The sequence below is a fragment of the Schistocerca serialis genome, chromosome 2 (assembly GCF_023864345.2).
Source record: "Schistocerca serialis cubense isolate TAMUIC-IGC-003099 chromosome 2, iqSchSeri2.2, whole genome shotgun sequence".
Classification (NCBI taxonomy): domain Eukaryota; kingdom Metazoa; phylum Arthropoda; class Insecta; order Orthoptera; family Acrididae; genus Schistocerca; species Schistocerca serialis.
In genome coordinates, this window is record NC_064639.1 from 1,089,714,018 (window position 1) to 1,089,740,279 (window position 26,262).

Consider the following 26,262-nt stretch of genomic DNA (forward strand, 5'->3'; position numbering starts at 1 on the left):
GGCCGGGTGGACGTACCGCCGAATTGCTCAACACGTGGGGCGTGAGGTCTCCACAGTACATCGATGTTGTCCCCAGTGGTCGGCGGAAGGTGCACGTGCCCGTCGACCTGGGACCGGACCGCAGCGACGCACGGATGCACGCCAAGACCGTAGGATCCTACGCAGTGCCGTAGGGGACCGCACCGCCACTTCCCAGCAAATTAGGGACACTGTTGCTCCTGGGGTATCGGCGAGGACCATTCGCAACCGTCTCCATGAAGCTGGGCTACGGTCCCGCACACCGTTAGGCCGTCTTCCGCTCACGCCCCAACATCGTGCAGCCCGCCTCCAGTGGTGTCGCGACAGGCGTGAATGGAGGGACGAATGGAGACGTGTCGTCTTCAGCGATGAGAGTCGCTTCTGCCTTGGTGCCAATGATGGTCGTATGCGTGTTTGGCGCCGTGCAGGTGAGCGCCACAATCAGGACTGCATACGACCGAGGCACACAGGGCCAACACCCGGCATCATGGTGTGGGGAGCGATCTCCCACACTGGCCGTACACCACTGGTGATCGTCGAGGGGACACTGAATAGTGCACGGTACATCCAAACCGTCATCGAACCCATCGTTCTACCATTCCTAGACCGGCAAGGGAACTTGCTGTTCCAACAGGACAATGCACGTCCGCATGTATCCCGTGCCACCCAACGTGCTCTAGAAGGTGTAAGTCAACTACCCTGGCCAGCAAGATCTCCGGATCTGTCCCCCATTGAGCATGTTTGGGACTGGATGAAGCGTCGTCTCACGCGGTCTGCACGTCCAGCACGAACGCTGGTCCAACTGAGGCGCCAGGTGGAAATGGCATGGCAAGGCGTTCCACAGGACTACATCCAGCATCTCTACGATCGTCTCCATGGGAGAATAGCAGCCTGCATTGCTGCGAAAGGTGGATATACACTGTACTAGTGCCGACATTGTGCATGCTCTGTTGCCTGTGTCTATGTGCCTGTGGTTCTGTCAGTGTGATCATGTGATGTATCTGACCCCAGGAATGTGTTAATAAAGGTTCCCCTTCCTGGGACAATGAATTCACGGTGTTCTTATTTCAATTACCAGGAGTGTATGTTGTCAACAAGGCATTGTGCAAGCAGGTGGTAGCTTCATAATGGTGTCCGCTGTGTTTGTATGAAATGGAGTGGGTCCTCTGGATATTTGACAACTTGGAGACCATTTGCAGCCATGCTGGGACGTCGTGTTCCCAAACAACAATGGAACTTTTTTGGATGACAATGCGCATGTCATCGGACCACAATTCTTAGCGATCAGTTTGAAGAACCTTCTGGACAATTCGAGTTAATGACGTGGTCACTGAGATCGCTCGACATGAATCCCATCGAACATTCATGGGAAGTAATCTGCACAAAGCCCTGCACTGCAACAGTTTCGTCATTATGGACGGCTATAGAATAGCATGTCTCAATATTTCCGCAGGGGACCTCCAACACTTGTTGAGTCTATGACATGTCGAATTGTTGCACTGCGCCGGGGAAAAAGAGGTCCCGCACGGTATTAGGAGTTATCCAATGACTGTCATCATCTCAGTGTAAGGTGCAGAATACTAGATTGAATTTAAGAGCAGAGTTTCTTACTTTTTAGGGAATGCTATTACCTTAACAAGATTCCATAAGATGTTTTGCTACTTTCTCTTTATTACGAGGTTTGATACAATGTTGTACTTAAGTACGTTATCTAAAATAAAATTCAAGGTTACATAAATTTCTGACTGTATGATACATCATATTGAGTGCAATTATTAGAAATATATTAGAAGCACAGAGAATTTAGGTTTCAGCAGCAGGCAAACTCGTGACGTTGAACCAGAGCAGCCTTCTTATGATGGAGGATCGGAGATGCGTCCCGCGAAGAGCACTGCCCTCGTCTTTTGATCCAATATGAAGAACAGGAAGGGATGGTCTGCCTTGAAAACTATTGGAGGCGGAGGTGTCCGGCGTACAGGCGATGGGGGTAATGTAACGACAACGGCTGCAACAGATAAATAGGCGTATCAGATTGCGCCTTACGCAATAAATCATCACAGCTTGTTTTCACTCATGGCTCCAAATCTTTCGTTTTCCTGTGCTAGCCGCTTTCATTCTGTACGAACGTGCTCAGATCTAAAAAATAACTGAAAAAAAGACGGGGTAAAAGATATATTTTATAAGAATTGTGGTCTTCAGTCCGAAAACCAGTTTGCTCCTACTGTACAAGTTAGGCTGTCCTGTGGGATCCTCTTCATGCCTTCATAACTAGTATAACTTACAACCAACGGGCTTACAAACCTGCATCTCCGACTGCAGTTTTAGCCTCATCCTCTCAGTTCCATTAGAAATTTGATTCCCCCGATTCCTCAACAAGTGTCCTGTCAACTATCTCCTGTTTTCAGTCAAGTTGTGAAACGAATTTCTTTGCTTTCCCAATTCTATTCAGTATTTCCTCGATAGTTGTTCTATACGCGCATTTAATGGTTCAAATTGCTCTGAGCACTGTGGGACTTAACATCTGTGGTAATCAGTCCCCTAGAACTTAGAACTACTTAAACCTAACTAACCTAAGGACATCACACACATCCATGCCCGAGGCAGGATTCGAACCTGCGACCGTAGCGGTCACGCAGTTCCAGACTGAAGCGCGTAGAACCGCACGGCCACACCGGCTGGCCACGCATCTAATCTTCAGCATTTTCCTGTAATACCGCATTTCAAAAGCTACCAGTCTTTTCTTGTCTAGACTATCTATCTTCCAAGTTTACTCCCATACAAGCCTACACTCCAGATAAATAGCTTCATAAAGGAATTCAAAACACTCAAATTTTTATAAGTTGTTAACAAATTACTTTCTTCAGAAAAATGTTTCTTGTTATATCCAGCTTGCATGTTATATCCTCTGCACTTCGGCCGAAGTCGCTTATTTTTCTGCCCACATATCAAAGCTCTTCTAGTATTTTTAGTGTCTCACACACCAGTGTTCCTATAATTAAAAGATAACAAACCTCCGGTACATAAACAATGGGCTATCGACGGGACGTTAAACTCTAATCTTCCTTCCTTTTGCAAGTAGTCGCCACAATCAAAGGCTTGATTTAAAATTTGTGGAAACGAACGTTTTCAGTGTGCATCACGATTCAGTCATACAGTCAGACTCAAACACTTTTAATCACAATTTCGAGTTTACAATTAAACTGCATTACCAACAGCTTTTTTGTGTTTCTTAAACAACATGTACGCAACTTCCTCCAAATGGCAGTCTCGTAAACCGTAACATCATTCTGTTACTTAGTTGCAATGTACACTACTGGCCATTGAAATTGCTACACCAAGAAGAAATGCAGATGATAAACGGGTATTCATTGGACAAATATATTATACTAGAACTGACATGTGATTACATTTTCACGCAATTTGGGTGGTAGATCCTGAGTAATCAGTACCCAGAACAACCACCTCTGGCCGTAATAACGGCCTTGATACGCCTGGGCATTGAGTCAAACAGAGCTTGGTGGCGTGTACAGGTACAGCTGCCCATGCAACTTCAACACGATACCACAGTTCATCAAGAGTAGTGACTGGGGTATTGTGACGAGCCAGTTGCTTGTCCACCATTGACCAGAAGTTTTCAATTGGTGAGAGATCTGGAGAATGTGCTAGCCAAGGGTAGCAGTCGAACATTTTCTGTATCCATAAAGGCCATCACAGGAGCTGGAACATGCGGTCGTGCATTATCCTGCTGAAATCTAGGGTTTCGCAGGGATCGAATGAAGGGTAGAGCCACGGGTCGTAACACGTCTGAAATGTAACGTCCACTGTTCAAAGTGCCGTCAATGCGAACAAGAGGTAACCGAGACGTGTAACCAATGGCACCCCACACCATCACGCCGGGTGATACGCCAGTGTGGCGGTGACGAATACACGCTTCCAATGTGCGTTCACCGCGATGTCGCCAAACACGGCTGCGACCATCATGATGTTGTAAACAGAACCTGGATTCATCCGAAAAAATGACGTTTTGCCTTTCGTGCACCCAGGTTCGTCGTTGAGTACACCATCGCAGGCGCTCCTGTCTGTGATGCAGCGTCAAGTGTAACCGCAGCCGTGGTCTCCGAGCTGATAGTCCATGCTGCAGCAAACGTCGTCGAACTGTTCGTGCAGATGGTTGTTGTCTTGTAAACGTCCCCATCTGTTGACTCAGAGATCGAGAAGTGGCTGCACGATCCGTTACAGCCATGCGGATAAGATGCATGTCATCTCGACTGCTAGTGATACGAGGCCGTTGGGATCCAGCACGGCGTTCCGTATTACCCTCCCGAACCCATCGATTCCATATTCTGCTAACAGTCATTGGATCTCGACCAACGCGAGCAGCAATGTCTCGATACGATAAACCGCAATCGCGATAGGCTGCAATCCGACCTTTATCAAAGTCGGAAACGTGATGGTACGCATTTCTCCTCCTTACAGGAGGCATCACAACAACGTTTCACCAGGCAACGCCGGTCAACTGCTGTTTGTGTATGAGAAATCGGTTGGAAACTTACCTCATGTCAGGACTTTGTGTGAATGCTCTGAAAAACTATTCGTTTGCATGTCACAGCATCTTCTTCCTGTCGGTTAAATTTCGCGTCCTTAGCACGTCATCTTCGTGGTGTAGCAATTTCTGTCACACGCGCTTATGCTGCTTCCTAAACCTCATTCCAAGCTTAGGAGACTGCTGTGTTCTAGTTACAGAGGTCGAACAAGAATATGGAAAACAGCGACAAGTGCATATTTGAATATAAACGGAGATGCCAGCCAAGTAAGCAGGTTGTGCTGTTATAATTGACAACGAACGGCAGCTGTACAGAGTCCTCAGTATGTTGCAAGTGTCTGCCGTGGACACAACAGTGTTCTGTGCAGTCGTGAGTGCGTTAGGTCGGAGCTGAGTGCATTCAAGCGTGGGCGGATTATTGGTGCCCGGGCAGTGGGTGCTCCCGTAACCGAGGGAGCAAAGTGTTTCTAGTGTCAAGAGTCACCGTAGCGAAGACTTACGTCTCATACAACTACAGCGGAAAAACATCATCCGTTAGGTCACAGCGCGGACGAAAGTGCATGTTAAGTGATCGTTATGGACGGTCATTGAAGAGGATTTTGACGGAAAGTAAGACGACGACAGCTGGAAAAGCCACTCCAGAACTAACCATCGCACTCAGCTCCAGCTCCAAAAAACACGAAGGGGGCTCCTGTAGCAGGGAATTTCAGAGCGATCTCCAATTTCAAAACCACTCATCAGTGACTCAAATCCCCATAACAGGTAAACGTGGTGCCGAACTCTTCAAATCTGGACTGCGGCACAATGGAAGGACGTCATTTGGTCAGACGAGTATTGCTTCACACTATTTCCAGATTCGGCCGAGTTTACGACCCAAGAGTGAATCGTGGCGTGGTTTTGTTGCTGACTGGGACAGCTATATCGTAGTATTCCACGATCCCCATGGCTACTATGCAAGGTAGCATTACTGCTAAGGATTATGTGACCGTCCAACCCCTGGTAGAGTGTTTTTTCCCCAATGGTGATGATCTGGACGAGGCAACACTACCCCTGATCGCACAGCTCCCATAATCCAGGTCTAGTTTTGTGAGCATCAGGATTAACTGTCGCCTCTTTCCTGGTCATCACAGTTGCCAGATCTCAATATTACTGAGCCCTTGTGGTCTGCTTTGGAGAGAAATGTGCGTTATCGCCGTTACTCTCCAACAACTGAACTAGTCACTGTTTTGCTGGAAAAATGGAATAAGATTACCTTAAAAGCCCTACAGGCTCTGTATGTATCCATTCCGTGACGCCTGGAAGTTGGTTCAAATGCCAAAGGTCTATCTACACCACCTTAGGCAAGGTAATGTGTTGTGCTTATGGTGTTTCCATATTTTGGTCCGCCGCCTGTACATACAGAAACCTCATGCATTGTCACCAACAAGAAGATGGTGCGAAGTGGAACCTCGTGAAAGGGGCTTGTCTGCTGACGTACATTCACCTGTACACATGGACGCCACAAAGTGTGATATACTTGAATACACTAGGCTTTTCATTGTACCTGGTGATCAAAAAGTCAGTATAAATTTGAAAACTGAATAAATCATGGAATAATGTATATAGAGAGGTACAAATTCACACACATGCTTGGAATGACATGGGGTTTCATTAGATCCAAAAAATACAAAAGTTCAAAAAATGTCCGACAGATGGCGCTTCATCTGATCAGACTAGCAATAATTAGCATAACAAAGTAATACAAAGCAAAGATGATGTTCTTTACAGGAAATGCTCAATATGTCCACCATCATTCCTCAACAATAGCTGTAGTTGAGGAATAATGTTGTGAACAGCACTGTAAAGCATGTCCGCAGTTATTGTGAGGCATTGGCGTCGGATGTTGTCTTTCAGCATCCCTAGAGATGTCGGTCGATCACGATACACTTGCGACTTCAGGTAACCCCAAAGCCAATAATCACACGGACTGAGGTCTGGGGACCTGGGACGCCAAGCATGACGAAAGTGGCGGCTGAGCACGCGATCATCACCAAACGACGCGCGCAAGAGATCTTTCACGCGTCTAGCAATATGGGGTGAAGCGCCATCCTGCATAAACATCGCACGTTCCAGCAGGTGTTTATCAGCCAGGCTGGGGATGATGCGATTCTGTAACATATCGGCGTACCTGTTACCCGTCACGGTAGCAGTTCCAAAACCAGAATCACGCATTTCCTCGAAGAAAAAAGGCCCGATATCGGTAGATGTGGTAAATCCAACCCATACCGTGACTTTCTCGTCGTGCAATGGAGTTTCCACGACAGTTCTAGGATTATTTTCGGTAGCCCAAATTCTGCAGTTGTGGGCGTTGACAGACCCTCGGAGCGTGAAATGAGCTTCGTCGGTCCACAACACGTTACTCAACCAATGCTCATCTTCCGCCATCTTTTTAAACGCCCACATCGCAAATGCCCTCCGCCACTAAATCGCCAGGTAACAGTTCGTGATGCCGATGGATTCTGTACGGATAGCATCGGAGGTTACGCCCCAGTGCCAACCAAACAGTAGTGTATGGAATGCCGGTGCGACGTGCGACTGTACGAGCGCTGACTTTCCCGTGCATATACGAACCCGCTACAGTCTCCATTTCTTCCTGAACTGTCTCAGCAGCATTACGCCTTGTGCTCGGTCGGCCACTACGGGGTCTATCGTCTAAACAACCCGTGGCTTCGAACTTCGAAATCACTCTCGCCACAGCTGCATTTGTCAACGGACCTTTACCCGTTTGAATCCCCTTCCTATGGCGATAGGATCGTAACGCTGAACTAGCACATTCCCCATTCTGATAAAACAGTTTCACTAAAAGCGTCTTTTCAGGTAACGTCAACATGCTGCGATTGTTGGCGCATCTGATTCTCTCTCTCTTTTTTTTCCTTCTTTATTGTTATTTTGAAACCTGTAGTACAGGCAGGCCTTCAGCAGCGTACGACGCCGCTCTTTGCCCGCATAGAAACACAGCTATACAAATGAAGACATTTAGAGGAAATTCATGGTGGACATATAGACGGAGACAACAAGATAAAATTGTTCAGACACTTGGACACAGACAGAAACGAAAATTGTCACACGTGAACGAAGGTGCACAAAACGAATAACAGTGAACCACTTAAGCACAAAACGACGGCACACACAGAACACGAGGCGTTGATCTCCGGCGCGTGAATGTTCACTATCCGTGTACGAGTCCGGGGACCTGCCAAGAGAGGAGGAGGGGGGCTGGGAGAGGGAGAGGGGAGAGCAGATGCCATGGGCAGGGGAAATAGGGGGAGCGGAAGCCCGGGGGAAGAGGGAAGGAGGGAGGGGATGGGGAAAAAGGAATGAGAAGGGAGGGAGGGTGACTAATGGAAAGGACACAGGATGTGGGGGGGGAGGATCAAAGTTGATAGGAGGGGTAGATGGAGGGGAGGAGGACATCATCAGGGAGGGGGAGCTGGCGGAAGCCACCTTGGGAGAGGGTGAGGAGGGTGGAGAGATGGAGACCGGGTGGGACGTGGGAATACAGGCGCGGCAGTGGGTGGGGGTGGGAGAGGATGGGTGAGACAAGCGGGTGAGGAGGATCGAGTTTGCGGGAGGTGTACAGGATCCAGATCCTTTCAAGGAAAAGGAGGAGGTGGGGGAAGGGGATGAGATCATACAGGATCCACGTGGGGGAGGGGAGACGGATGCGATAGGCGACGCAGAGAGCATGGCGTTCAAGGATTTGGAGGGATTTATAAAAGGTAGGGGGGCGGAGATCCAGGCCGGATGGGCGTAACAAAGGATAGGGCGGATGAGGGATTTATAGGTGTGGAGGATTGTGGAGGGGTCGAGACCCCACGTACGGCCGGAAAGGAGCTTGAGGAGACGGAGTCGGGAGTGTGCCTTGGCTTGGACTGTCCGGAGATGGGGAGTCCAGGAGAGGTGACGGTCGAGGGTGACGCCAAGGTACTTAAGGGTGGGAGTGAGGGCGATAGGACAGCCATAGATGGTGAGATAGAAATCAAGGAGGCGGAAGGAAGGGGTGGTTTTGCCTACAATGATCGCCTGGGTTTTGAAGGGATTGACCTTGAGCAACCACTGGTTGCACCAAGCAGTGAACCGGTCAAGATGGGATTGGAGAAGGTGTTGGGAGCGCTGCAGGTTGGGGGCAAGGGCAAGGAAGGCGGTGTCATCGGCAAACTGGAGAAGGTGGACGGGGGGTGACGGCGGCAGCATGTCCGCCGTATACAAAAGGTGCAGAAGGAGGGAGAGGACGGAGCCTTGGGGCACACTGGCGGAGGGAAAAAAGGTGTAGGAATCCGTGTTATGGATGGTGACATAGGAAGGACGGCGGGAGAGAAAGGAGCCGATCAGACGAACGTAGTTAATGGGAAGGGCGAAGGTTTGGAGCTTGAAGAGGAGACCGTAATGCCATACGCGGTCATAAGCGCGTTTGAGATCCAGGGAGAGGAAGATTGCGGAGCGACGGGAATTGAGCTGTTCGGCAAGGAGATGAGTGAGGTGAAGGAGAAGGTCGTCGGAAGAGAAGGACGGCCGAAAGCCACACTGGGTAATGGGAAGGAGGAGGTGCTGGCGGAGATGCTGGTGGATGCGGCGGGTGAGGATAGATTCCAGGACCTTGCTGAAGACCGAGGTAAGGCTGATGGGACGGTAGGAGGAGACGGCGGACGGCGGTTTGCCAGGTTTAAGGAACATCAGAATACGGGAGGTTTCCACAGGTCAGGGTAGTAACCGGTGGACAGGAGTACATTATAGAGCCTGGCCAGGGTGGAGAGGAAGAGACAGGAGCTTCACGAAGGTGACGGTAGGTGACACGATCGTGACCAGGAGCGGTGTTGCATTTCGTGCGGAGTGTAGCAATGAGATCCTGTGTAGTGATAGGGGCATTGAGTTCCGTGTGTGCAATGTTGTCCAAGTACTGGAAACAAGGAGCGAGGAGAGGGACAGAGGTGTCAGTTCGATCGCGGATATCCGGGAAGAGGGAGTAATCGAACTGGGGATCATCGGGGATGGAAAACACATCGGAGAGGTGGGAGGCAAAGTGATTGGCCTTACTAAGGGTGTCAGGGAAGGGGTGATCATCATGGAGATTCTCTCTCTCATTACAGCTCCTTTTATACACGTTTGTGATGCGTAGTCATTGACGTTGTGCTGTCCAGCGCCATCTGTCGGACATTTTGTGAACAATGTTTTTTTTTGTTCTAATAAAACGCCATGTCATTCCAAGCATGTGTGTCAATTTTTACCTCCCTATCTACATTATTCCGTGGTTTATTAAGTTTTCAAATTTATACTGACTTTTTGATCGGCCGGTATTTTGTTGTCTTACAAATATGGTGAAAAATTTTAACAAGATACTCCCATTGATCATTCCCCTTTATTCTGAGCCTCGAAACAGTGTTGAACTGAACTATAATTTTTCTTGAATACAATGCAAGGTTACATAAATTTATGATAAACTGATAGATCGTGCTGAGCACAGTTATCAGAAAAAAATCGATGAGTTGCAGAAACCTGACGCGGACTCAGTGGACAAGGTATTAATACTGAACCAGAGTGGGCTTCTTAATGTGAGGGATCGGATATGCGTCCGGCGAAGAGCACCACCCTCGTCTTTTGATCCAGTATGTAGAAGAGAAAGGGATGGTCTGCCTTGAAAACGATTGGTGGTGGAGGCGTGTAGAATACACCTGGCGCTGGAATAAATTCCAGAGCTGCAACAGATAAATCAACCTTTCAGACTAAGCGTAACACAATAATTTAACACAGCTAATTTACAGACATTGTTGAAAATTTTAGTTTTGCATACAGGTTCAACCTATACGAACGTCTACACCTCTGTAATAGAATTGGTGTTAAACTAAAAGAAGACAGTTACACTTTATGAAACTTATAAATAATCGACATTGTTAAATATCTTCAGCTACTACAAAGTGATCCCTTGTATAAAAGCACCATAGCATTTGACCGCAACCGTTTGTATCCAAACAAGCGTTTTCCAAAACTTTGCATTGCCATTATCTACCATATAAACAGGTGTTACTGAGTGCAAGGTGCGCTCGGCTGGTGATATTTCAGCAGGAGACGTTTGTATTTCATGGCACGACAATCCCTGAGAACGTCCGCTTAGTCCGGAAGCAGACCCCAATTCCCCATGTTGGTCGAGCAGAGCGGCTCTCGCATCAACATTCTGTGTTCCCCAAATGAGCACAGCCTTGTTCTTGATGATTATGGATGAATTTTAGTAGTTATGAAAACTATGACATTACAAAGCCAAATATGTCAGTGTACAATTACGGTTAATGATCGATAATGGCCAAGTTACGTTGTACAGTATGAATAACGCCAGAGGAACGGCAATGACACAACGGCGTTTTGGTCTCCTGCCACGGACGTATTGGACTTACGTAGCCTGGCGTTCTTTTAACAGTAATGATTCCAGGGGATGCCAGCAAAAGTTCCGATACAACGGTACACTGCTAGCTTGTGTTCTTGTAGCAATCAATACAGCGTGTGTGCTGTCGGATGCTACTCGTTTAACTCGCCAACATGTATCCGTCACACTAAGCAGAAATTAAAATTAGTAGGCGGACTTTCCTTAACTCCTGTCGGCATGTTTCCAAAATTGGTGGCTGAAGTGCAGTGGCCGTTGCTAATTTGTCGAGCGGCAGCTAAAAATACGACACGACCTACTAACGATAGAAACCCGTCCAGGAGACAGCTGCGTCGCCCGACTGTTCAGACACATGCACAGTGCATGTAATACCATTGAGCGTGGTGCGGAAGACAAGCAATCTATTTGAGTTTGACTGAGGCCAGACTGTGATAGTTAGAAGGCTCGGCAAGAGCATTTCGGAAGCTGAACTTGCCGGATGTTCGAGGAGTGACGTGGGAGTGTCTTCAACACGTGGCGAAACCAAGATGAAACGATATCAAGATGTGAAATTGGGTCGTCACCCGTCATTACAAATGTTGGGCGTCGTAGGCTGGGCAGACTGGTAAAACGGACACGCGGCAAACTGTTGCGGAGGTAACATCAGACTTTAATGCTGGGCAGAGCACAAGTATGTCTGAATACACACAGAACACTGTAACACCTACAGCGCCTCTCGGTGTTGAAAAAACAAAAATAGCTCCCAAATTAGCTCCCATGTCGTTAAAATATCAATTCACAAAATGACCCAAGTCCCTCCAAAAGTAGTAATTACGAAAAATAAATAAAAAACAAATAGATGGAAATATCTAGTATAGAAAGCAAAAGAAAAGAAAAGGAAAATTTAATTATAAATTTTAGAAACATGGGAAGGGGGAAAAACAGTAGAAAATATTAAAATATTAGTTATTCCAATACGTAAGAAAATCAATATTATATTCATATAACGTAGGTCTGGGTCACCAAAGATAGTGTTTATTAAAGTATAAATAGCCGTACGTTGTAATTACGATACTCCAGTCTCTAGTCTGTTCTAGTTCGGAAGTTATTTAGGACGTACAGCTTTAGAGAACAACAATTGGGACTTTAATGGGGATCAAGAATAGATCGTGACGAGATTGTTTTTGAGGATTGTCAATTCAAGACTTTAATTTGGACATTTATCAGATTAGATAAACGGGAAGCTGAATAGTAATCTCTTTGGATTTAATTTCAATTCGTGTGAATATTTGAACGCCTGACTGAATTGAGACTTTTAACCAGATTCGGACTTTGAATTGTGATAGTGGGAAACTTTAACTTCACGCGACTAGTGATTATAGTTAATGACAGTTTGCGGATATTAAATAGAAATAACTTATTTACCGAAAGTGACAGGACATTATCTAACATCTAGCGGGAATCCTACTTAGACATCTAATTAAAGAACTTCTTTGAATGAGATCGTATCAGTGAACCTATTTATTAATAATTCTTGTCAATAAACTGATGTTGTTAATTTGAAACATAATACAAGTCTTGAACATTAATTTAACTTAGATTAATAAACGTTATGCCAAGAACAAACTAGCGATCCGTAACTAAAACAACTGAACGAAAGGTTAAAGTATCGTCGTCTGTAAACATTGGTAGTGAAGCTACTAAAGTTTTTTCTCTCAAAGTTGGGAAGACTATATGTGTAGTGACCCACGTTTAACATTAGGTTTTAAAAGTAATCAAACTGATACTTAGCCGGGACAATATTAAATAAAAGTAAAACCCTTCAATGACAGTCAATGCGTAAAAAATAAAATCAAACTTTCAGCTATTAGACGGAAAAGCGAAAACAGAAAAAGGGCTGCTACAACACTCCCAATGACGGGCCTCCGCTGCTGATGACCCATGCATGTCCCAGTGTTAACACCACGACATCAGCAAATATGGCTGAAACGCGCACGTGACCATCGGCACTGGACGTTCTTCATCAAGTAGATGGGAGGGTGTGAGTTCGTACTCTTCTAGGGGAACAGCTCCTTGACACCTGTACTGCAGGACAGAGACAAGCTGGTGGCTGCTCCTTTACGCTCTGGGGAGCATTCACGTGGGCATCCTTGGTTCACACGGAGCTCGTGCAAGCCAGCAAGGAGTATCACGCAGTGGTTGCAGACCACCTACACCCCTTCATATCGATCATGTATCCTGACGGCAGTGGCATTTTTCAGCAAGATAATTCGCCATGTCACAAGGTCAAGAGTGTGATGGAGTGGTTCGAGGAACGCAGTGCCCATTTCCAATTGATGCCCCCCCCCCCCACACCCCACACCCCCAAACTCGCCAGATCTGAACCCAATCGAACACATCTGGAATGCGATTCAACATCACTTCAGAACTCACCGCCCCCTACCTGGAATTCATTGGAATTAGGTGACACGTGTGCCAACACTCTCCAGCGACCGACCAACGCCTCACTGCTTCCATGCCACGATGCGTCGTCGGTGATATCCGCGCCAAAGGTGGATATATCGGCTATTAGGTAAGTGCTCGTAATGTTCTGGTTGATCAGTGTAGATTACTGTGCAAAATCGAGTGACACTGATAAAGAACTTGGTAGTATGAGCCCACTTATCAGCATGACGACGCACATCCTCCAGCCTCGATGCATGCACTAATTGGGTGAGGTAGGGTATCATAAAATCGTTGTAGCTTCTCCCGCGGCAATCTGGACCACAGCTGTCGCAACTGGTCCTCTATATCCTAGGTATTGGGACAAAACTGACGTCTGACCTGGTCTCAAATGTATTCCATCAGGGACAGATCTGGAGGTCTTGTTGGCTATGGGAGTACTTCAGTATCACACAGGCAGTTTGTAAGTAGGCTGTTTAGCTTTTTTTAATGGTAACGCCACGTAACGCTGTGTATGAAAGTCACTGGCTGTGCTGTGTGCAGTCTGTGGCTGGGTGGCATTGTTGGAATTTGCCATTGTAGTGTTGGGCAGTTGGCTGTTAACAGCGCGTAGCGGTGCGCAGTTGGAGGTGAGCCGCCAGCAGTGGTGGATGTGGGGAGAGAAATAGCGGAGTTTTGAAATTTGTAAGACTGCATGTCATGAACTGCTATATATATATTATGACTTTTGAACAATATTAAGGTAAATACATTGTTTTTTCTCTATCAAAATCTTTCATTTGCTAACTATGCCTATCAGTAGTTAGAGCATTCAGTAGTTTGAATCTTTTATTTAGCTGGCAGTAGTGGCGCTCGCTGTATTGCAGTAGCTTGAGTAACGAAGATTTTTGTGAGATAAGTGATTTGTGAAAGGTATAGTTTAATGTTAGTCAGGGCCATTCTTTCGTAGGGATTATTGAAAGTCAGATTGCGTTGCGCTAAAAAAAATATTTTGTGTCAGTTTAAGCACAGTCATTCATTAATTTTTCTAAGGAGACATCACATAAGTTGACAGACACGTGACACACATGGACGAGCACTGTCCTGTTGAAAAATGGCACCACGATATTGTCGCATGAGGGACAACACACAAGGACGCAGGATATCCACAGTGCACCATTATGACATCAGAGTTCCCTGAGTCACTATGAACTGGCTGCCCACGTCATGATGCTATGAGTAACACGGCAGTGCCTTTTGAAAAACGTTGGTAGAATGGGACTCTCGCCAGCTCACCACCATATTCGCCGACGTTGGTCATCTTGGGTAGCGTCAAACCGCAATTCGTCGCAGAACACGATGTGACGTCATTCACCAGCAGTGAACGCTTGCCGGTTACGGCACCACTGCAAAAGCAGTTGTTTGTGTGTGGCATTAAACGGCAGCCTACGCGTGGGACGTAAATTCCCTAGTCCTTCTACTGACAGTCTCTTACCAATGGTGCATGACGATTCAGAATGTTACAGTGAGTCCATTACTGGTAGCAGGATGGCGTTACGATATGCTTGGTGAACAATATAGCGATCCTACTTTGTGGTGGTCAGACGTAGTCTATCCGAAACTTGACCACGAGAATGGCTGACAACACATTACTATGCTTCCAACACGGGATAACTGTCACACACGAATGCCCCACAAATCTGGGTGTTGGAGGATTCGACCAGCTGGCAAAATCGAGTCCCACACTGAGGCCCTTTTCATACTCTGTCAGGTGTTCATAATTCTGTCTCATACGAGTATATGGCATCTCTGTGTCTTTTACAGTGAACCTTCAACATGAGGTGCTGTTCACTCAGCTTATACACCCTGCCAGGATTAGTAACAACACAAAACACGAACGACACTAATGTTGTCTGATGGCAGCTGTACCTGTCGCAGAGAATTGCTCCTCTAATCATTAACATACCCATTGGTGCTATGTACGTGTATGAACTTACGTCACCATCTGGCTATGAGTCCTGGATGCTGCTTTTTTTGTCAGGCGGCGTACATAAACAACGAGAGACAATCAGTAGTCATCTTGATGAAGGCTCTCATCAAAAGTTTTCAAAACGAACTTTTTCCATTGTGTGTACACCGGCGCTCGGTTATACATGCAGAAGTAAATTACTGAAGCACAGTTTCGAGAATCCAGCTTAGCTTCACCAGAAACTTCTGCGCAGCATTTAAATAAGGCTCAGCTACCAGCCGTTGATGGTTTTCAACGGTGTATCTGGGGTGTCAACGTTCGACACCACGCTAGAGGTTTCGATAATCGACAGCGGTCCAGCACTTGCAACCTCTCTGGACCGGCTGGCGCTTGCACCGCCGCCGTATGGCACGGACAGGGCCTTGCGGATCGCACCGGCCGAGTCAGCTACAGGTCGTTAGCGAAGTCAGATTAGAATAGCCTTCACCTCACTAGGTTCGCGCATGCATTACGCACGTAAAACCGGAATTGTGTTGTCTTGCTTGTTGTATAATCCAGTTAATGTTTGTTAATGAGTCATTTTACTCAAGAAATATAGTTCTTGTTAGTTACGTTCCTGGAGCGCAGTAGCAGGACAAAGTTAAGCAAAAGTTATTTACTAAAGTATTCCAGTACTAATTTTTATAGAATGTTCCAGATTCCTACAGCCACCCCACTCGTGCTAGCCTCTATCATCCCACTACAAATCCCAGGGGTACCGATCGAAAATCATCCTGCATTTGTGTGAGCTCATGACATGCTGCTATCGACCTTCACATCAGTGTCATCCTTCCCTCACTCAAGTCTGTGTGGACTACTGTCGTAAGAGTGTAGTATCACATCCTCCCCAACAGGAGCGGGAGTCCTTTTAATAAATACGAGATAACTTCATTAAGTAAGATGGACATTGTTATTGCAGGCCAAGTAAGTTTAGTTGAATGCTGCATTACGCTGACAAGAGACACAGATACGTGACACTATTTTTGAACATAGTCATTAGGTCTCTCTAAACATCGTCCAGGACTTTCTGCCAATTGTTCAACTCTTCGACGACGGAAATCCGCCACTTGGTGGCGAAGACGTTCCAGAACTGCTTTGTAAACTTCCTCATGAATGGAAAATCTGCGATTGCTGCGAACCAGTACCTGAATTGTCTGGATGTTGTCGTCTGTAGTTCTTCCAAACGGACATCACACTCATCACTTAACACTTCCGGGCTGAGATGCCGTGATCCATACATAGATCTCTCCCCTGACGTTTCGCCTTCGACTGCGGAAGGCGTCCTCAGAGGACAATCGGCGAACTGCAACGAGAACGCGAATGGACTCCGTATATATAAGCCATCCAGGGGGTGCCGCTGTCAATCACATGACGTCGGCTGTGCTATGATCTCTGATATTGCCAACTTTCTCAATTGAAAGTAATCTGCAGAAAGATTCTAACCTCCACCCAAGACATAAAAGAGGAGTGAATAAAACATTGACAGGGCGCACAAAATGTGTGAACCAGCTCACTTGGATGATGAGACTGAACACCTTAGACCGACCTTCAAGAAGAATGGGTATTCCAACAGAGAGATAGATCGTGCACTACACCCTAGACTGACAACCAGGACGGACGAGGATCGGCACCGACCCAAGGGGAAAGTGTTCTTATCATTCATCAGTAAGGTCACTGATCGCATTGGAAAAATCTTAAGCAAGTACGATGTGGAAACTGTTTTCAGACCCACCATCAAAATAAGATAAACGACAACCTCTAGCTACACCAGGTGTCTATAAAATACCGTGCCGTTGTTGAAAGGTCTATATAGGCACAACAAAAAGAAGCGTTAGCAACCGTCTGAGACATATTGATAAATCGGCTGTAGCGGAACATGTGTTTCAGGAAGGTGATCATGAAATAAAGTTTAGTGAGACGACCGTCATAGCAAAGACGTCGCATTATTATGCGCGAATGTTCAGAGAGGCTATTGAGATTGCCAAACACTGCAATAATTTTAATAGAAAAGATGAAGGCATTAAGCTGGATAACATATGAATGTCAACATTGCAGCAACAGCGTGACAATCGATTACTTTCAATTGAGAAAGTTGGCAATATCAGAGATCATAGCACAGCCGACGTCACGTGATTGACAGCGGAGCCCTCTGGATGGATTATACACTACTGGCCATTAAAATTGCTACACCACGAAGGTGACGCGCTATAAAATCTAAATTTAACCGACAGAAAGAAGATGCTGTGATATGTAAATGATTAGCTTTTCAGAGCATTCACACAACGTTGGCACCGGTGGCGACACCTACAACATGAGGAAAGTTTCCAACCGATTTCTCATACACAAACAGCAGTTGACCGGCGTTGCCTGGTGAAACGTTGTGGTGATGCCTCGTGTAAGGAGGAGAAATGCGTACCATCACGTTTCCGACATTGATACAGTTCGGATTGTAGCCTTTCGCGATTCCGCTTTATCGTATCGCCACATTGCTGCTCTCGTTGGTCGAGATCCAATGACTGTTAGCAGAATATGGAATCGGTGGGTTCAGGAGGGTAATACGGAACGCCGTGCTGGATCCCAACGGCCTCGTATCACTAGCAGTCGAGATGACAGGCATCTTATCCGCATGGCTGTAACGGATCGTGCAGCCACGTCTCGATCCCTGAGTCAACAGATTGGGACGTTGGAAAGACAACCACCATCTGCACGAACAGTTCGACGACGTTTCCAGCAGCATAGACTATCAGCTCGGAGACCACGGCTGCGGTTACCCGTGACGCTGCATCACAGGCAGGAGCACCTGCCATGGTGTACTCAACGATGAACCTGGGTGCACGAATGGCATAACGTCATTTCTTCGGATGAATCCAGGCTCTGTTTACAGCATCATGATGGTCGCTTCCGTGTTTGGCGACATCGCGGTGAACGCTCATTGGAAGCGCGTATTCGTCATCACCATACTGGCTTATCACCCGGCGTGATGGTATGGGGTGCCCTTGGTTACACGTCTCGGTCACCTCTTGTTCACATTGACGGGACTTTGAACAGTGGACGTTACATTTCAGATGTGTTACGACCCGTGGCTCTACCATTCATTCGATCCCTGCGAAACCGTACATTTCGGCATGATAATGCATGACCGCATGTTGCAGGTCCTGTACGGGCCTTTCTGGATACAGAAAATGTCGAACTGCTGCCCTGACCAGCACATTCTCCAGATCTCTCACCTATTGAAAACGTCTGGTCAATGGTGGCCGAGCAACTGGCTCGTCACAATACGCCACTCACTACTCTCGATGAACTGTGGTATCGTGTTGAATCTGCATGGGTAGGCCGTTATTAGGGCTAGAGGTGGTTGTTCTGGGTACTGATTTCTCAGGATCTATGCACCCAACTAGCGTGAAAATGTAATCACATGTCAGTTCTAGTATAATATATTTGTCCAATGAATACCCGTTTATCGTCTGCATTTCTTCTTGATGTAGCAGTTTTAATGGCCAGTAGTGTATATACGGCTTTCACTCGCGCTCTCGTTGCAGTTCGCCTATTGTCCTCGGAGGATGCCTTCCGCAGTCGAAGGCGAAACGTCAGGGGAGAGTTCTATGTATGGACCACGGAATCTCAGCCCGGAAGTGTTAAGTGATGACAACACCTGCCATGAAAGCGTTCATTCTATGAACATCACACTCATCTGTGCAGCCTTGGTCACATTGGTTGCACCATCTCACTACGGCTGGAAGCATCGTTGCATTTGGTCCACATACCGCCTAATTTTTGCAAATAGATCTGTTTACAGTTTAGACGTTCTGCCAGCAAGAATCGTAGTGTCCTGTGTACTTCTACTTTTTAATACGTTTCCAGTTGCCACGCCACTTTGGTCGCCTACTGTGACACACCTGTTATCTGTACCGCAGCGGGACTGCGTCTGCAGGAAACCCAGAACATGTAATCCCTTCTGACAATGCATCATTCCTGTTGCGCAGTGGTCTTAGCGTGCAGTGACACATGTAACTTACTTTCTCAAGTCCTCTCGTAATACTGTTTCAGTCCATCCGCATAACTGTTTTTGCATTTACAGCTAGTGATATGGCAGAGATATTGTTTGTGCTGGCTCCCATCTTTAGTGTACAGGGTGAAAAGTATTTAAACCGACAAAATCTGGGAGGTTGTAGGGGACATCAAAACAAATATTTTTCCCTAATGTCATTTTTCCTATGAGGAGTATTATACCAGTAGAGGAAGATTTCTCTGGCGGCAAACCAATTAAACCAACAAACACTTTTCCATTTTTTTATGACCAAGAGACAACAGATTAGCACAACCCAATTTCAATTACAGTAGATTTTCAAAAATGCCTCCATTGACACGTAAACAAAGGTTACACCGTCGGATCATGTTCTGTCTCACACGGGCAAAAATCCCGGGAGTATCCTGAATTGTTCCTACTGCTGCTACTATCCGGGCCACCAGATCCTCTTCTGATGCAACAAGAGTTGCGTAAACTGGGGTTGCGCATCTCTCCCCACACAAAAAAGTCCAGAGGGGACATTTCTGGGGATCGAGCAGGCCATGCTACAGGACCACCTCTTCAAATCCACGTTTCTGGGAACCGTCGGTCCAGGAATCGACGCTCACGACGGCTGAAATGTGCCGGCGGCCCGTCATGTTGGAACCACATGCGTTGTCTTGTAGGGAGCGGGACGTCTTCCAAAAATTCTGGCAATGCTCTGCCGAGAAAATTGTAATGGTGCCTGCCATTTAATGGCCTAGGTAGCTGATACGGCCCAATTAAACAGTCCCCAGCAACACCATTCCAAACATTAACGAAGAACCGCACTAGATGAGCGCTAGTATCTGTGGCATGTGGGTTATCCGCACTCCAAACATGGGAATTGTGAGTGTTGAAGACTCCATCACGCCCGAACTTTGCTTCATCGGTAAACAACACAGAGGATGGAAATGTAGGATGCATTTCACACTGTTCCAGGTACCACTGCGAAAACTGTGCTCTGGGTGGATAATCAACTGGTTCCAGGTTGTGGACACACTGTAAGTGAAATGTACGTTACAACTGCTCTCGAAGCACTGTTCTTACATTCGTCTGATTCGTCCCCATGTTACGTGCAGTTGCACGAGTGCTGATTGAAGGCTCCCACTCCACATGTTGCAAGGCAGCTTCCTCAAATTGCAGCGTTCTTACCGTGCGACGGCGTCTCTGTCCAGGTAATCTGCTAAATGACCCGGTCTCACGCAGACGTTGGTACATAGCAGCAAAGGTCGTATGACGCGGGATACGGTGATTAGGATATTTTTGTTGATAAACCCGCTGTGCAGCTCGTCCGTTGTGGTGCGTTACGTAGCACGCACCAACCATATCAGCGTACTCACTCAAGGTGTTTCGCTCCACTAGTAAACAGAGACAGTGCACTACTGCACTGGTGGACAGCAGATGCCTACAACTGAAGAGCGTAGTATGATCTCTAACAACTGAAGAGCGTAATACGGCCTCCACCGGTTTAAATAATCCTCATAGGGAAAAATGACATTAGGGGAAAATATTTGTTTTGATGTCCCCTACAACCTCCCAGAGTTTGTCGGTTTACATACTGTTCACCTTGTATATCGTTTAAAGAAAGAAACAAAATTAAAAGCAACTAACGTAAACGATGTGTGGCTTGAAATCTCACAGAAAGCGCACGTTTTTTTTCTGTAACGTCCGTTTACACCCGTACATGTTTTGTTATTATACAGTCAATTCAAAATCGTGCACCGCCAGGGCCAAACGGGGAGCCAAAGACCACCGATGCGCCGCCGCCTTCGCCCTCACCGCTGCCCGGGACGCAAGAGATAGCTCCCCTGCGCCCGGCAGTCGCGCCTTCACCGATGGTAGAAGTTGTTCCGTTTCCAGGCGTGGATGCCCACTCTGTGGCTGGTTTTTCAGCCGGTGTTACCGACCATTATCAAGACGGATGTCGGAGCGCGGCACGAGCTCGGCATAGGCTGCAGATGCGGCCCCTGCCTTTTCACTGGCACCTGCGGCTCTACCTCCCCCCCCCCCACCCCCCACCCCTCCATCAAAACGCGTCCCGAGGTTGACAATAATAGAAGTAACAGTCTTGTCAACCTGTGGCCGGTTCGAGTACACACTTTTATCGCACGCACAAATAGCGCCACCAGTCAGCTGGCGTAACATGTCGCAACGACGCCACCGCAGTCATCTACCGGAATCAGCCGGAGCCTCTGGAGTGTTTATAGTAGTTACTCTGTATTTTGATTGTTATGACGAGTAGGCTCTGATTAACTGAATGCACTGTAAATGTTCATAGCATATTTTCGACATCTTCGGAAATGTCATTTTCGGCTTTGTTACGATTATTTTCGTGGTGTCACCGCCAGACACCACACTTGCTAGGTGGTAGCTTAAATCGGCCGCGGTCCATTTAGTACATGTCGGACCCGCGTGTCGCCACTGTGTGATCGCAGACCTAGCGCCACCACAAGGCAGGTCTCGAGATACGGACGAGCACTCGCCCCAGTTGTACGACGACATTGCTAGCGACAATACGGACAAAGCCTTCCTCTCATTTGCCGAGAGTCAGTTAGAATAGCCTTCTGCTAAGTCCATGGCTACGACCTAGCAAGGCGCCAATTGTAACAGTGCATGTATCTTACGAGTCTCATTTGTATAGTCCAGAGAGATGTATCACAAGGAGTAAATAAAGTTAAGTATATTCCAAAGCTACGTATTTTCTTGATAGCAGTCATAACGTATCTTGTTCCAGACTTGACGCCAGTCGGCGTGTGTGTACGCGTGCCTTTCTTTCGGCTACTTCAGTGTGGCGTAAGTCTTGTTACGTCACAACAGATTGGCGACGAGTAAAGAGTTCTTTCTAATTGCTTACATTTACTTGTGTCATGGCTTCGCCAGATGTACTGTCCGAATTTTATCGCTTGCAGAATCAGCAGACGCAGGCGTTATTGGATGCCCTTGGACAGCTCGTCCAGGGTCAACGTGCCATTCACACCGATGCGGCAGCCGCCGCTTCACCGCTACCGCAGCCACAACTCGCAGTTGCACCGCCTTTTAGGAACTACGACCCGGCGCACGAGTCGTGGACCGAGTGGTCCCGACAGTTCGCCTTCCATCTAGCCGCCTACAGAATTCAAGGTAATGAGCGGCAGCCGTTTTTGCTTTCTTGTGTTGGTGTGTCCACCTACCGTGTGATAGTGAAATTGTTTCCCTGACGCGACGTAGCAACTCTGTCCTACGAGGAAATTTTGTCTGCATTAGATGCCTATTTCAAAGAAACAGTTAATGTGGTTGCAAAAAGGTATACGTTCTTTCGTACAAAACGTACGGCCGGTCAAACTAATAGGGAGTGGGTATCAACATTGCAAGGACTTACTAGGGAGTGTTCTTTTGACTGTGACTGTGGCCTTTCTTATTCAGATACAATGGTGCGTGATGCAATTGCACAGCACATTTCTGATGTTCGCATACAGGAGCAAATTTTGAAACTAGTAAATCCCTCCCTTCAACAAGTGATAGACATATTGGATAGACAAGACACACTTGACTGTGCTCAGGAATCTTTTGAAACTTCGCCAGCCGTGTGTAACATTAACCGGCCCGCTGGATGCGCTGCGCGGCCTGGTAACCGGGCCTCGCGCACTTCGACACAGCTGCCGCCGCGCTCTAAGCCAGGTGTGCCGTGCCAGCACACAAATGCGGTGAAATCATGCCCGCGGTGTGCTACTAGACATTCGCGTGAACATTGCCCGTCACGCCAAGCTATTTGCTTTTTCTGCAATAAGAAAGGACATGTTCAAAGTGTTTGCCAGAAAAAGCTCAGATCAGACAATCACAACCATTCCAGGCCCTTTGCTTCGCGCCAGACTCGAACCAAGGACGCTCAGGCTCGTGGACCTTCGCCCATGGACATTCATGTCGTTAATTCCACTTCGTCCAGTGACACTTTCTCTAACAGTGACTGTGTTCGTCCCACAAACACTGTGCGTCGACGTCGCCGGAAATCACGTCAATTAGCAAGTGATTCTGTACCAGTGTCTGTTCAAATTGCACGAGACAGTCGCTCTTGTCGTCAGCAGGACAATAAACTTTTTGTAGATTTGGACTTTCATGGCAAGGTCATACCATTCCAGCTCGATACCGGAGCTGCTGTTTCATTGCTCAATCACGACACGTACAAACAACTGGGCAAACCTCTGTTGCGTGCCGCTAATGTTAAGCTAACAACATATTCAGGACAGAAAATTCCTGTGTTAGGACAGTGCAGCCTTCTTGCAACATACAAGGGACAAACAAAACTTGTGTCGTTTTACGTTCTTCGTTCTTCTACTGCAGTGAACTTGTTTGGTTTAGACTTATTTCCGTTGTTTAACATGTCTATTGTAAATCAGGTCCTATCAGTGAATCAAACTGTGCCTTCAGACAGTGTTTCTCGTCTATGTGACGAATTTGCAGACATTTTTGCACCGGGCTTAGGTTGCGCTAAAAACTATGAAGCACATTTGGAACTGAAAGTAAACGCGCAACCGAAATTTTTCAGAGCGCGCAATGTTCCCCACGCATTGCGTGATGAGGTCGCAAGAACGTTAAACGATCTCGAATCACAAGGTGTAATTGAACGTGTGCAAGCTTCTCTCTGGGCCTCACCCTTAGTAATTTTGCCAAAACCTTCCGGAAAATTGAGACTTTGCGTGGACTTCAAGGCCACAGTGAATCCACAACTAGTGACTGCTACTTTTCCTTTGCCCCGCCCGGCAGATCTTTTTGCTAAACTGTGCCCGGGAAAATATTTTTCAAAGTTGGACCTAGCCGATGCATACTTGCCAATACCGGTGGACGACGAATCCCAGCGCGTATTGGTGGTTAACACGCATCTTGGATTGTACCGCTTCAAAAGACTGCCATTCGGGTGTGCATCCGCCCCTGCATTGTTTCAGCAATATTTACAAACTATTTGTGCGTCGGTCCCTACTGCAGCAAACTATCTGGACGATATAGTGATCTCCGGACAGACAGAAGAAGATCATCTTGCGAACCTACGAACATTATTTCAGGTCTTGCGACAAAATGGTCTTCGCTTGAGGAAGGACAAATGTGTGTTTTTTGCTCGTGACTTACCATACCTGGGACATGTCATTAATGCCCAAGGCATACATCCGAGTCCAGAGCACCTCCGTGCCATACAAGAATTGCCTTCCCCTCAAAATGTGAAGCAGCTACAGAGTGTGTTGGGTAAAATTAACTATTATCATAAATATGTGCGCAATGCCTCTTCCATTTCAGCTCCGCTTCATCGCTTACTCCGTAAAGGTGTTCCGTTCGTCTGGACGACGGAATGCGAACGCGCCTTTCGCCAGTTGAAATCGGCGTTGCTTTCTAATACTTGCCTCACGCCTTTCGATCCCCAGAAACCCCTTTTGTTGATGGTAGATGCATCGGATTTCGGGATCGGTGCTGTGCTTGCGCACAAAGTTGGCTCGCACGATCGCCCTATTGCCTTTGCGTCAAAATTGCTCTCGTCTGCGCAAAGAAATTATTCCCAGATAGAGAAAGAAGCTTTGGCTCTCGTGTTTGGTGTTACTAAGTTCCATGATTTCTTGTATGGTCGTCACTTCACCATCATCACCGACCACAAACCTTTGACATCGCTTTTTCATCCGACCAAGCCTGTACCTCCACGTACAGCGCAGAAATTCATTCGCTGGTCTATTTTCCTCTCGCAGTACCACTACGATGTCTTGTATCGGTCCACTGCTAAGCACGGCAACGCCGATGCGTTGTCCCGTTTGCCTGTTGCTGAGGATAGAGCATTCGATTCTTCCGAACTTGCTTGCCTGTTCATTGATTCGGAAACCGATGAAGTGATCGAATCGTTTCCGATTGATTTTCGTCGTGTCGCTACAGCCACAGCTGCTGACCCTGTCCTTGCTACCGTTTTGCGTTTTGTTGCTACGCAATGGCCTTTGTCAAAGTCTCGGATCGAGGATCCGTTGGTTCGCCGATTTTTTGCTCACAAGGAGAGACTTTTTGTTCGACGTGGTGTTTTGTTGTTGCGTTCTGATAATGATCAGTCCAGAGTCGTGGTCCCACGTTCGTTACAGTCCTCTGTTTTACGGCTTCTTCACCAAGGACATTGGGGTATAGTGCGAACGAAACAACTTGCTCGTCAGCACTGTACTTGGTTCGGAATCGATGCTGCGATTACGAATATGTGTTCTTGCATGGCGTGTGCCGAACAACAATCCGCACCGCCGCGGAAAGTCTTTGCATGGCCAAAAGCCACTTCCCCTTGGCAACGCTTGCACATTGATTTTGCTGGTCCATTCTGGAATGCTCGATGGTTGGTTCTGGTAGATGCTTTCAGTAATTTTCCTTTTGTTGTCCGGATGTCTTCCACGACGTCCTCCGCCACCATCCAAGCGTTGTCTGCTATCTTTTGCATTGAAGGTCTTCCGCAGACTATTGTTTCCGACAATGGCCCACAATTCCTGTCCGCAGAATTTAGTCATTCTGCCAGGCCAATGGTATTAAACATCTGACTTCCGCGCCGTTTTCGCCTCAGTCAAACGGTGCCGCTGAACGATTGGTCCGGACTTTCAAGTCACAGATGTTGAAGTTGAAAGAGTCGCATTCTCGGGAGGAGGCGTTACTGCTCTTTTTGTCCTCGTCTCGCTCTCAGCCCCGAGATGGTCGCTCGCCGGCTGAGTTGCTCCACGGTCGTCCTCATCGCACCTTGATGTCTTTGCTGCATCCGCCGCATCAGGTTCCTGTGCAGCGGCAGACTCCTGCTTTTGCTCCAGGCGACGTTGTATTTTATCGTAACTATCGAGGTTCACGGCGTTGGCTCGCAG

The 26,262-nt window shown here is 47.2% G+C and overlaps 1 protein-coding gene across 3 annotated transcripts in view; it reads right to left on the minus strand.

The window, feature by feature from the left end:
* Positions 1-1,701: 1,701 nt before the first annotated feature.
* Positions 1,702-26,262, minus strand: part of LOC126458540 (serpin B8-like) — a 206,324-nt gene continuing 181,763 nt past the window's right edge. For 2 of the 3 annotated variants that reach the window (XM_050095656.1, XM_050095653.1), the window contains one exon: positions 1,702-2,023. In XM_050095656.1, coding sequence (XP_049951613.1) covers positions 1,872-2,023 — 152 coding nt within the window. In that variant the 3' untranslated portion in view covers positions 1,702-1,871. Of the gene's footprint in view, positions 2,024-9,937; positions 10,294-26,262 lie in introns of those variants that run through there. The other variant, XM_050095655.1, reaches the window with a different exon arrangement.